At 31.3% G+C, this 14673-nt stretch overlaps 1 protein-coding gene across 1 annotated transcript in view; it reads right to left on the reverse strand.

Annotated features, from left to right (window-relative positions):
• The window catches only part of LOC123698984 (high affinity cAMP-specific and IBMX-insensitive 3',5'-cyclic phosphodiesterase 8-like), a 64013-nt gene extending 49544 nt beyond the window's left edge, over window positions 1–14469 (reverse strand). The window contains exon 1 of the mRNA XM_045645828.1: window positions 13884–14469. Coding sequence (XP_045501784.1) covers window positions 13884–14303 — 420 coding nt within the window. The 5' untranslated portion in view covers window positions 14304–14469. The remainder of the gene's footprint in view (window positions 1–13883) is intronic.
• Window positions 14470–14673: the final 204 nt, after the last annotated feature.

The raw sequence follows: 14673 nt of genomic DNA on the forward strand, positions 1-14673 counted from the left end.
TACAGAATTGACCCTTCTACAGATTTATTATATGTATAGATTACAATGCACACAATTGCAATATAATGCATTCGACAATTTCCGTGAAAAATATCGTAAACGCTTTTTTAGCTACATTATTAGCTAAAGTAAAACATTATTATAAGATTTCTTAACAACTCTGTTACCTTGATTTGAAACCTCTCAAAATACTCAAGTTATCCTTTTAGAAATTCTGCCCAAAATATTATTATTCCGATTAATAATATCCATTATGTAAGATGACTCGTATCAGATAAATTTATTTTCAAACAAAGAAACGAGCTTTTCAATCTTATATATAAAATTAATACATTTATTTCTTTTATATAGCCTTGAATAAAATGATGCAGCTCAAATAAGATTTATCAGACAAAGCGAAGCTGGAAATAAAAGAAACAATAAATATTGTGTTGATGTTTAAAGTTCCGATGAAGCAGGAATACCATTCGTTCAAACAAGGAAAGCGTATAAATATAATAGGTTGAACCTTGACTGGCTTAATATTTTTGTTTACGTTAAAAATTTTAATATTCACATACTAGTAAGTGTAACAGACTGGGGATTCAATCGCGAGTATTTAAGTAATTTAAAGATCCATGTTAATAATTTTTCTTTGACTATTAGAAGAGTTTACTGTTGATAAAATCAAAATAATGTTTAAACGTAAATGCAGTGCATTGTTAAATTGTTATGAGACATAATTTCTAGATAAATATAAAGCTGAAGAGTTTGTTTGTTTAGTTGAATCTCAGAAACTACTGGTCCGATCGGAAAATTATTTCGGTGTTAGATAGCCCATTTATCGAGGTAGGCTATATTATATAATTTCGTTAAGACCAATAATTTCGTTAAAACCGCGGGCATAGCTAGTTTCTGGATAAATTATATAAACTTATTACGAGTACTCGTAAGATAGGATAATTTTTAATATTTTAAAATTTCCTCCGTACCTATACATTATTATTACACTTATTTCTAACAAGATTCACGTACATGAAAACTGAGAGGGTCTTACAATTATTCTCGTTGGAAAAAGGGTTCGTCTAACAGGTCAAAGATGGCTTATTACCATTTCAACGTAAGAATATTGATGTGATCGAATTGAGGTGAAATTCATTTGTCAATGTCCCACAACATACAGATAAATTGATTTTAGTTGGTACTTTTTTTTAGAATATAATTAATTGTTAGTAAGTATTTAACTTCAAATGTTAGAAACTTTATAATATCTTCCTACATTTGAAATAGACGATAAACAATAAAGAATTAAGATACAATTACTCGCATATTTATTTACTAGATTTCCGCCCGCGGCTTTGCCCGCGTTTGCAAAGGAAAACCCGCATAGTTCCCGTTCCCGTGGGATTTCCGGGATAAAAAATATCCTATGTGTTAATCCAAGTTACCCTCTATATGTGTGCTAAATTTCATTGTAATCGGTTCAGTAGTTTTTACGTGAAAGAGTAACAAACATCCATACATCCATACAAACTTTCGCATTTATAATATTAGTAGGATTATATTGGGATTTGTGCCATCAAATATTCTTTATTTGTATTAAATAATAATATCCGGTACAATAAGAGAGACAAATAACGATAGTATATGGAGTAAACATATCCTAATATTGGACATATTCCAATACAATTTTATGCAAACACAATTTCTTCCTATCAAAATGATTTATGTTACTCTCTGTTTGTCCCTTTAGGAACAAAGAGATAACTCGTATGTAAAGATGAAAGAGGATCTAAATTTGCATGACAATTTTAAATTACACGCTTCTACAGCCACTTACATTCAAACTAACTTCGTGTCTAACTCTTCTAATAAATAGACCCTACATAGCGAGAATGTTCATTCGCATGCAATTATACGCGTGCTAGTTGCTGTGGAACCTTTAATCGTCGGTTCGTGGGTGAACTTTACCTTTCCTGGATAATTACAGTACCTTTGACTTCGGTTACGCAATGTTCCAGCAATCAAATAACTTTTATAGGGCCGTTTCACGACACTAACTGGAGCGAGGTGGTTGTGACACAAGGCCGAGATTCCGGTTCTATTGATCAAGTATATATTGGTGAATTTTGAATTGCCACATGCATATGATCCAGATGATGATGTGTAACAGTACGCTGTTATCATCGGCACAGAGAGTTGGGAGCTGCATCTTATATTTTAGGAGATAATATGTGAGGTGAAATCGATAAAATAACGTTTCTTATGGTAGGTATAAGTTTAATTTCATATTGAATAAAAAATATGATTTAATGTTGAGCTGGAGAGACATACTGATAAAATAACACTGACGAAACTACCATTTACAACACGCTAATAATCCTGTCAAAAAGGTTGAACCACGGCTCTCAAAACACTGCTAACCTTACAAATTACAATAATCAAAGCAATATGAGCAAAATATTCAGGTTCAACGAGATTTCGATAAAATATGGAATATAAAGTATCAAAATATATTCGTTTTCAATAGAATTTCTCCAACAATTCCTAAGAAGGTCGGGTTGAAACCTTGACACCTATACGTTGCCTATATGACAAAGCCGGGATATTTTGTATTCTGTCTGTAACACCGCTTCACATAACGTGATATCGGTGTGTATTGTTGCATTACAATACAGCTGGTTGCAGTGCGAATAATAATACAAATTTACAGTTAGCCTGGAAAAATTTCCCTAGCTAAAATTACGGCTAATGGCTCGAATAAATATGGATTACTAGTTGTCCGCCCCGGCTTCGCCCGTGGTATATATTTCGCAATAAAAAGTAGCCTATGTCCTTTCTCGGGTATCAAAATATCTCCATACCAAATTTCATGCAAATTGCTTCAGTAGTTTAGGCGTGATTGAGTAACAGACAGACAGACAGAGTTACTTTCGCATTTATAATATTAGTATGGATTATCATTAGTGTATTAAAGAACCCGTGATTATTATAAAAGATTAAAACTTTATACATTATTATGCAGCATTTGAAGACTTTATAAGATAATTTATTTTCTTTGTATCAATAACACATTTTATTTTTCGGTAATGCAGCTATAAAAGTCTTTATTATACCTTTCATAATTACTTATAGTTTGGAAGGGATTTTATTTTTTCTTGCTTATAAGTTGGAAAATATAAATTTTAGCGAAATCACAATAATTTCACATTTTATGCTTGTGTTCAGTTTTGCTAAGTAGTTGATAAGATTTCGCCAACAATTTATGGTTTTTAAGTGTCTTAAAAATTTACGTTTATTGTTTGTTTTTACCGATTAACAATAAAGTTATTAGTATATGTTGACACAAAGTTAAATGCAACAGAATGATGTAATTATACATTAGTATGTATAAATACATCATGGTTTACTTGCGATTTTGTTCGTGTAAGAAAATGTAAAAAAACTTCACAAGTAGTATTGCCAGTATTCACGATCCAAATCGACAAACAAACGAATATTATTATATGTAATTTAACGTAAATACTTGCTTGATATCATTTTATAATAGCACAAATTAAATATAGGACAGGTAAGAGACGAATAAGGTTTTATTACGAAATATCCTACTCTGTATGCATTGCTAGAGATGGTACGTGAGATGTATGTAGGTCATGAGGGTATCGTTCAATGCACATAAGTACTTAGTACTTGTAAGTTGTATGATAGATATTTGGATATCAATTTGTCTGTTTCCATTAAAATACATATAGTTTTGCATTAACATATCGCACCTTCGGTAGAACAAGGGCATAATTGTCATAAATTGCCAAAATGACTTAAATATGCAGAAATGCTTTAAAAAGGCCCTTTCAACTGGAGGGACAAAGACATTCGTTTAATTCCTACAAAAAACAGCCAGATTGAAATAGTGGCGTTGTCATTTTGGCGCTATTTTGTTTCTCTCTTGGCGAGACAAAGTCTCATTGGTTAGTTGTGCCATCGGCGGGGACTGAGCTAGCTGTCACTTGGAGCGCTAACGTCGTTTATGTAAATATGCCCTATAATGTTTTTGATTTCTGGAACGACAAGGCCATATCTGTCACACTTATGCCTAGTTTACGATTTAAAAATTGGGAGGACAAAGTCGTTCAGACAATTGTGCCCTTGTCTGTCCAAGATTTGTTATAGGTACTCCATGGTCTTAAAAGTAACATTTTATTCCGATAATTGCTGTAGAGAGCAAAAAAACAAGTTAGTTTTTTAGAAATTTAAATGATAGGACTGCCAATCAAAATACAACAAACATACCCTCACACCCACAAATCTATCCTCAAAAACTTTCGAGTTTACATAATAAATAATAATAATATTAGTAAGATATTTATTCGTAAATAATTATTTTTCTTTTTCAAATTTGTTTTTGGAATGTATTATTTTGCTGTGAACACATTGCCTATAAAATCGATCATACATAAATTAGGGGACCCAGCATAAAGCCGATGCCGTCCATTCTGGAATGTAAAACGTGCAAAAAAAGCTGGCCCAATATCAATATGCACTCCGGCAGAATACATAAGCCTTATAAAAAATGCCACGAAAAAGGAGGAATTATTTAATGTCAAGGAATTGAATTATGATTCTTTCTTGTTCTGTTTTATATCTATTATTCCAATTTTTAAAGCGATTCCAAAGAATTTTGCTAGGAAACATAATATTTTCAGATTGTTGAAGATGTGTAATGGCTGATTAGTAAGTTTTGATCTCTATTTTTGTGATAAAGTACTGCGGCTCTCTAAAGTGTTTAAGAAAATAAAACATTTATACAAAAAAACACGTTATTATCATTCCAAAATTATTAACTTAAAGCTTTAGATATGGCCATATTTACAAATTAATTTTCTTGTTGGTGGAACAAGGGCACAAATGTACACCTACTTATGAAAAAAATATTATTAAAAAAAAACTAGCAGTTTTTAATATTTGTAAACGATACACCTAAACGAATATAGTATATAGTTTATGTCATACAAAGCAGAACAACCATAAAAAAATTATTATCATAGCTAGACCACATTAAGTACTACAAATATCTTAAAATGGCTCTCCTGTAAAATTGCAAAAACTGTAATTGTGCCCTTGTTCTACCGAAGGTGCGATATTGTAAATATATACTTTTTTCTAATATTTAGAACTAACTAAATAAATTTTTTGTTCGAACGCGCTAATGTTAGAAACTACTGGTCTAATTAAAGTGAGGAAGGCTTTATCATCACGGTATGACGAATAGCAGCGGATCGAAATCCTGCAGCTGGAATTGTTCCGAACAGATAAGTTAGAAAATAAAAATGTTGTACACACGTAAGAAGTGAAACTTCTTTATGACCTTATTTTTTTTTAAATAATTTACTATATGCAACTTTACAGAAATACGTCGAATCACGCGTGGTAGGGAATAGATGGCGATAAGAAAAAGATGGCGCGTAACGGAAAAATGTCACGCGTAACGAAAAAAATGACACACAAAATTGTTTTCCAATCCCGATAAAGAAGTTTCACTTCAAAAAGGAAATAGGTAATAATTAATGTCTAAGAAAAGTCTAATATTTAAGATTGGTAATGAGAGAATAACGTGATATTTCACTTTTACTTAAGTATATATATTTTTATACGATGTAATTGGTATATTTCTAATATTAGAAGGATCCAAAACACGTGTATAAAATAATTTTACGGAAAATGGAATCAGGACAAAGTAGGATAATAAAATTCTATTCTATTCAAGCTTCATTCAGTTTTAGTTGAGCTAGCTTATGTTAATGGTTTACGTTATATTTTATATAAAATGGAATAATTTACACGATTCGTTGAGTCGAATTATATTGCATTAGAGTTAGGTACGATTGTTATGTAAATTATGACTACAATTGAAATCAAACATTCACATACATTACAATAAAACATTTCTATACATTGCTTATATGTACATAAGTAAAAGCACATTTATTTTCTTTTATTGCATTTATTTCAGGTAACAGACAATAAATTGCCCAGGTTGCCTGGAAGAGATCACTTCTAAGTGATAAGGCCGCCTTATAAACTATACTGTATTTTTGTTTTGTATAAATTAGCAATAAGTTTCCCATGTATAGTTTTATTAAAGGGTGATAAATAAATAAATAAAATGTACAAATCAATTGAATATAATATATGCAAAAAAAACATTTTTTAAATGATTTTTTTTCTGTTGTATAAAAACAATTCAACTAAAATATTGCATTAAAAATTCTTGACTAATGGATAAATGATTCTTGTAAACAATTACCCAGAGATGTTAAACACCGATATATTCATAGAGCAGAGAGCGTTGCCATAAACTATATTAACCTACCTATCCTCCCAGTGTACCTTCATAAAACCAGGATTAAATTACACTCGAGGCCAATCTAAGACATGTCCAGAGTACAATGTACATGCGAATATTATACCTAAAAGCTTTGCTTTTACTATCTTTTTCAAATTAAGTATTTTTCCGCATTTTCAAGGTAATAACTGTGTAAGGGCTGATTTTTCAATCCTTGGTTAAAACTTATTCATCGAATAACGTATTAAACTACCATTTCAAAATGACGTATTCTCAGGCCCAGATTCACAATCGTGACATTACTTTAGAGCAAAAGAGTCTTCACAAAGTAAACTTTGTATGGCCGAAGTTTACTTTCAACATATTTAATTTCAGAGAGAATTACTTGACTTTCCTTAGAAAAGTACGGCCCCAAAGTAAAGTACAGGGTAAGACGTGTAACTGTTACTTTATACGCATAATTTATGTTTTTGAGAACATAATATTATTAAACTAAGTTATATTTCCATAAAAAAACATATTATATAATAATAACATTATTATTTTATATCAAAAATGAAATGTTTAGAAAAAAAACCATTATGTAGGAAGATTATAGTAGAAATATCAAAAACCGGTAGACACCGCAAAATTCGTCAGAAAAATATTATAATAATGTTATACTTAAGACAAACGAAACAATGCAACGATCACGCAACGATCAACACATCAACAAAAAAATGTTACTCGACATGACGTTTCGATCTATAACCCAACCATATTAAAATGTGTTTCTATTCTAGGAAATTGGTTTAAATTAATGAAGGCCTACATAATTTATACGCATAGTAATGTAAAGTTTACTTTGAGACCAAAGTCATGATTATCGGCTCCTTAGCCTTTACTAAGTAAAGTATAGTTTCTGGAAAGTAAAGATGAGCTTGACACGACTAAGAAATATATTTTTGGTTGAAAGTAGATCTTTCCATCAAAGTAAAGTTAAAGTGCGATCTATGAATCTCGGCCTAATTGTCCGTATATGACAGTTTACAGGTGACATTTTAAAATGTTCGTGTAATACTATATTGGATGGATAAATTTTAACCAAGGATTGAAAAATCGGCCCTAAATGTACCTAATATAAAAGTTAAATATATGTCCGTTATATCTAAGTATTTCCTTTTATTCAGTTATAAATATACATATATAAATACAAATACCATTATTTTAGTAAAATACTATTAATATTTCACCAATAATTTCGAATTTCCATTTATTATTATATTATAAGCCGTATTCGGTTTATTATATAGTTAATAAGCTCCCACAACTCTGGCCATTCGTTCCAATTACTGTAATGAATGGTTTCAATGTGGCGATACGATGCCGCAGAGATTTATTATTTATTGCTCAAATTATTGATATAAAACTCTTATTTCATAATGCAAACATTAATTAGTTCAACTTGTATGTTTTCAAGAGATTGTTTAGTAACTATATCGCGCACGTGATTCTGTTTGCTTTGACTATAGGCACGTGGTACGTTATTTAGATGTAACCTATATTATGTTAATAATGCCTAAAATTTATTAGTTATACGATATAATTGAGTGACTTGATACGTACATGAGTAGATACGTACGTAATATACCTATCTATCAAAATCGAGACTTTCTTTAGGCGCGATGAGAGTAAAATTTCAAGGTCGCGTAGTGGCATTACTGTCACGTCATGGAGTTAAGCGACGATTTTTCTATCTTTGAATCTTGCCAAAGAAGTTTCACTTGTGTCACGTGTGCTCGGCACAAACGGTCTTGTTTAAAAATTTAAATAATGAGAAAAAGGCAACTCTATCAATGAACTCTATATTTTTGTGCCTCTAGCATATAAATCAAGGAATTACATTTTAATAAATTGTGTTGCCTATTCATTTAGCATAATATACGTTTCAATAATAATTAATAATATGCCAATGTGCAGTGTGCATAAATGTAGTCATGACAGGTAAAGGACGTCTATAGTAATATCATTTGTCACTGTTTGATTTTACTGAACACATGTTCTATTTATATTATATTGCGTAATTAAGTAAGCTTAGTAAATACTAAATACCATTTGATGTATGGACATTGTATGAATAGATTTGCGATTTATTTAATTATGAAAATGTAATTCCTACAAATGTCAGTTTCAGCCTTATCCACGCTACTTGTGAGTTGAAAGTTCAAACAACAACGTTTTATATTTTAAAAAGTACAAAACAAACCACGCACGAATACTTGAAAAGCGACCGAAATAACTGTACGAACAAATTGTTTAAACCTTACTTAAGCCACTACCTTTGGGTAATCTCAGTGAAGGGTTAGGCAGTCTTTATTTGCGTTGTACATAAATCACAGGAATTTACTGGGCAAATTTAGTCTACGAATTTTAAATGTTACGTTTTAATGCAAAGGCAGGAATACTTTGCTCTTATAATACCTTCATAACCAACTAACTTCGCAATTAATTTATCTCAATTAATCGTATAATAATCATAATATTATAAACAATGATTTTGTAATTCAAAGACATAACGTATTAATAAATATGTTATGGGTACTATAAATTAATAAGAAAGTAAAACGTGGTAGGTACATATTTTTATCTATAAACACGTTAAATTTAAAATAATAAGTTGATATAACTATGATTAAAAAAGCTGTTCACGCAATAATGCCATCATGTAGAGTACCTACTTTACTGAGGGATAATAATAATCAAGGCATATAAATGAGTAGAAAATAAATTTTTATTCTATGCTTTCATCAAAGTGCACGGCTAAATACATATTATAATATTATGTACCGACGCGAATCCCTACGTAGCCTAATGATAATTTTCACTTTTCAGTCATGTAATTTTCGTTGACATTAACCTGAAGCTAGATGAACATAATTTTCTAACAAATTGGCAAACAGTTTGGATATGTTATACTAAATAAGTTAAATATAACATTACAATGGTTTAATAATAAAGTTTGAGTACCTTTCATAAGCAGGTTTGTATATTACGAAAGTTTGTACGCTTTTTGAGTGAATTTGTTCGCAAATAGCCGAAAGATAAAGTTTGTTGTTATGTTAGCAGTTAGTTCATAGTTTAATGTTCATTTTTACACTCATTACTCGTAAGTATATAAACTTTTGTGTCACGATCTTTTGTGAGAAATAGTCCAGCTTGTAAAAATAGATTCAAAATAATAAATAAGGCCATGAGTACATTTCAATTAAATAAATGGGATACCATCAAATTTGGCGTAGACACTGAATCTAGAACATTCTGATCACGTACGTATGCGCCCGTTGGGATTAATAATTAATATGTACTTAAGAAATATAGCTGTGTATAGTTTTTATTCAGATCGTAAAACATATTATAGTTATATTTAAAACGTCTTATTTCATTATTATTTCTTTCGATTCAGAGATGACCCAATTAACGTATTGGGTCAATAGGGATCGAATTGGTAATTTAGTTGTCCAGTGTGAGCCTAATGATAATGCTCGTTAATAATAAATAATTAATTCAATTATAATGATTAATTATATTCTGATAGTTATAAATGTTACTTACTGAAGCGACTAGTTTGATGTATTCATATTGAATACATTTAATCATACTGTATTTAATTTAGAACAATCTTACTAGAAAATATATAATCTCAATTCGTTATTATCGACTAGGTACATGTTTATTTCTATTACTTTTAGCATATAACTTTTGTCAATTACAATTTAAGAATAATAGTTTTCCAACATTCTTATAAAACATCAGGTTTGATCGTAAAATATTATTTTCAATACAAGACAAATTAATCTTAACTCTATAGTTATGGGAATTTAATAACGAATATGTGAGAATCCTCTGCGTAGGTTGCTCTCCGGAGACTCTACGCCTGCTCAATAATGGTGATATATCGTAGTATAATATACTATTTATTTTGTATAATCATAATTAAAATATATTTACTTAATATAAGGACAATCGACCCACATGTTTACGATATTTTGAGTGCAAACAGAACAACACTACACCAACAAATACAAATAAAAAATTCAGAAAATGTGCCAAGCTTTTGAGCGGAGCCTTGTCCTCAGATAATAAATTATTCTTTACGGTCTTAGTTACTATTAATATTATAGATTATGGCCACTTTAATAACCTCAAAAAATTTACGATTTAATTGAATTAAGTAAAGGATCTTACTTAATGTAGGAGAAATTTCGATTTGGCAATTAAAACTATAAATAGTATATTATTTGTACGCAACGTGTAGGTATATGACTTACTGACTTAAGGTCCTATGGCCCCTATGTGGGGCAGAGGGCGTCCACAGTGCGCCGCCATCGCGTTCGGTCTTGGGCTACGCTCTTCAGCTCCGGCCACGTCAAACCAATCGCCCTAGCCTCCGCTGCCACGGAACGACGCCAGGATTGTCTTGGACGGCCACGCTTTCTTTTTCCTTGCGGAGTCCACTCCAGGGCTTGCCTGGGTATATGTAAGGTGTCCCTTCTAAGAGTGTGGCCAATCCATGTCCATTTACGGCGTAAGATTTGGAGGAAAATCGGTGTCTCGTGGCAGCGTTCCAATAGTTGGTCATTGGAGATCTTTTCAGGCCAGTAAATTCTTAGAATTTGTCGGAGGCAGCGGTTGACAAAGACCTGAATTTTCTGCGAGATATCTTTGGTGACTCTCCACGTTTCACTCCCATATAAGAGGACACTCTTAACGTTGGAGCGAAATATTTTTAATTTCACTCCACGTGTTAGCACTTCCGACTTCCATATGGGTCGTAGCTGCGCGAAGGTTGCCCTAGCTTTGGCGATTCTCGAAGCGATGTAGGTATATACAATCTTAAAAATGTTGTTTGATTAACTATTGAAATAATAATCTAACAACTGAAAATTTTATGTCTAGGTAACATTATATTATTCCTGTGATTATTCCCCATAAATTCTACTCTATAAGCAAATCCAATTCTGTAATTGAAAGCGTAAATTCTTCCACGTTGACCATTCAGCCTGTATAGAAAATTACACATTCGGTTCGTGAGGCTTTGTTCACTTCAATGGACATCCGAGAATGGTTTGAATTTCTGAATAACCTAGGCGTTGTGACTGGGATTTTAGTATAGCTACCTATGTGGATACACGATTCAATAGATTCCCCGTGGGTTAATATAATTGGTTAGTTTTATAATAGACCAAGACAAAAGCTACACGTCTTTTGTGAATTTGAAAAGATAGCGCTCGTTATATTGTATAAATCGCACTATGTATTAACTAAACCTATCAATATGTAATATTCAAAATAATATTTTAAGGATTAATATAGTGCGTGTCAATTGGAACTGACTATTTTATAAATGAATTATTATTATAATTATTTTTACCTGACTCGACAAACTTTGTTAAGATTTATCACTAAGAAATGAAAATAAAGCATTTTGTTTCAGACCAGTTAGACAAATCATTTATATTCAAAATTTCATAAAAATCGGAAAATTATAGCAACTAACACTATGACACGAGACTTTTATATACAAGTTTAAATAGTTATAATTGTTAAAACTATTCTCATTAGCACCGTTTATTCCATTAGTTAGAAGTGAAAAACAATTTCCCTAATTGACAGGACGTCAGCCATTTACGTTAGATTAATTAAAATTTATTTACATTAAAACTTTAAGGCGTAATGGAAAGTTTTGGGTAATATTTTACGGCGTTTATATTTTACGTCACTCAATGTCACTGTTGTTGTTTATAATTATTTAGTATAGAAGTTGTTGAACTTAATTGTTTTCTATGTAAGGGATGTGTTATATTGTAGTAAACATTACGATACAAATTAATGAAGACAGTTATTTATTACCATAATTATATTACAAGCGCACAAATTACAGTACAAAAAATTACAATTGTTTTTATAAGAAAACTAGCTTACCACCCGCGGCTTCGCCCGCTTTGTCTAAAACCTAATAAATTATATACTAAAACCTTCCTCTTGAATCACTCTATCTATTAAAAAAAAGCATCAAAATCCGTTGCGTAGTTTTAAAGATTTAAGCATACAAAGGGTTAAGGGACATAGGGACAGAGAAAGCGACTTTGTTTTATACTATGTAGTGATAATTAATATATTGTATTATCTTAAAATCGTTCAAGTGGTATTACAAAGAAATAAAGATGCGTATTATCAAAAAATAATTTCATAGACAATGTAAAATAATTACAAAAATATTTATAATAAAAAATAGAGCTCTCCACGGACAAGTTTAAATGTTCGCAATTTTTCCCCGTTAGTGTCATGGCGGGGAACGAGATCAATGTCAATTTCAGTATTCGCGAATCACACTTTATATCAATTTGTAGTTAATGTCCCATGACGCAGCTTAGTGTTTACAGAGATCGCAAAATGAACACGAATTTGTAAAATAAATCTAGTTATTTAGGTTCTAGTATATTGTAGTACTTGTGTGTAAAATAAAAAATATACCTAGGTCTAGGTTCAATTTTTTTATGAATGAAGCAATTATGCTTTGTTTTAATTTCTCTACATTTTTGGTTACTTCAAAAAGTACGCAAAAGCAGTGTTCATTATTGGCCATTTTCGATGAGATTGATTTGAAGACAGATCTAGAGATAAAAGGGATTTCATTGATGATAATGGAACTACGTCATGTATCAGGGCTAAATAATTCTTTATACTTGCAATGTGGCCCATTGTGAAATAATACAATTCCCTTCTGATTCATATCGGTAATGAAATGGAATTTTCTTTGGCTTCAAAGTGAGAGTAGATGAAGTTGTTTGGATAATGTAATGCGAATAATGTAGCGGTAGTATGTAGTAAATTCCCAAATTCCCAACTTCAAACAACACGAATGCCGTTGAAATAAATTCGGTATGAATATTTAGCGGTGAAAGCTTCACGTTAAAATTGATAATATAATTTATGAGAGACTTTAATTTATTACGTGCGTGATTAAAATTTACTCTATTTATGTGTTGGTTTAAGGTTTATAAGGTTTATTCAATATTGTTTAGGTACAGTGAAAAGTAAAATGAAATATCGAAGGGAAAAAATATATTTTTGGGCGTATACAATGTAATGTAGAGAAAACTAGCATAACGTTCGCATGAACCTCACTTTTTGTGTGATAGCCTTTCCCCATAAATATTGATAATATTATTTTAATTATTTATTTTATTTATTTATTTACTCTAAAATGATAGTAAGGATTTATAGTAACATATCACAATAAATATTATTCTAAAAATAATTGATTCGTGATCTTACCCTCGTAAGAGCCACTCGTAAATATAGACATTCATATTTTTCTAAGCATCTGTTAAAATGTCTAACATTCAAAGTCAAAGATTTCCATAAATCAAAATAGGTAAGTGACAGCGAAGGCATTACCATAACATTACATTTGTTCACCGTGAAGAGACACGTATTATGTCAGTACAGTGTCGATAGCATCTAAGCAACGATAGTCTTATATAAGCGCAGTTGCATAAATAGATGATGAAACCCTTACCACTACAACAGAATCACCGTCGCCGTCAGCGCTCTCTTCGAGTATGTTTGTCAATAGCAAACTCGGTCGCATAGACACCCTCTTCCTCACAGTGGACCTCAGCCACAAGCCCGCACTTTCCTCCTTCACTTCGTCACTTATCGTCGCGAATTGCTCGTAAAAATTAATAACGCCACTCAATTCCCCGTCTACATCGACGATATCTGGCGGCGCTTTATTAACAGAATTCCTATCCAACCGCCTGTACCCTTCACTCTCTGTATTATCTCTAGAAATATTCGCAGAATGCCCATTATTGTACTCGTACTCCAAATCGAACCCTCGGTCGTCGAAGAGGCTTTTGAATTTCGCCCAACAACCCGTTTTTTTCACTTCGTTATCCTCAATTACTCCATTTTGCTTATTTGAATCGTTCTCCATTTTAAACAGCCTGTATTTGTTAGCAGTACATATTTTGAAAGCAAATATTCTAATCTCTGTTACAATATTGTTTCAAGGTTTAATACGTCATGTTTTTAGATCGTTAATTAATTAATGTAATATCAAAGGAATCGTACCTATATCCACTGATTTATAAAGCGTGATAACGATGTGTCATTGCTAAGGAGTTGTTATTAAAATATGAGATATTATAATAACTCAAATGAATCGATTATTTGTACCATAAAACCATTGTTACGTTTCCACGTATAACATGTTCACAGCACTTTAATCTATACCATTTAAATCACTATCACATTCACACCTGATTACTTGGGGAGTTTCTATTTCACTAAGACAATACAATAAG

The sequence above is a fragment of the Colias croceus genome, chromosome 17 (assembly GCF_905220415.1).
Source record: "Colias croceus chromosome 17, ilColCroc2.1".
NCBI lineage: Eukaryota > Metazoa > Arthropoda > Insecta > Lepidoptera > Pieridae > Colias > Colias croceus.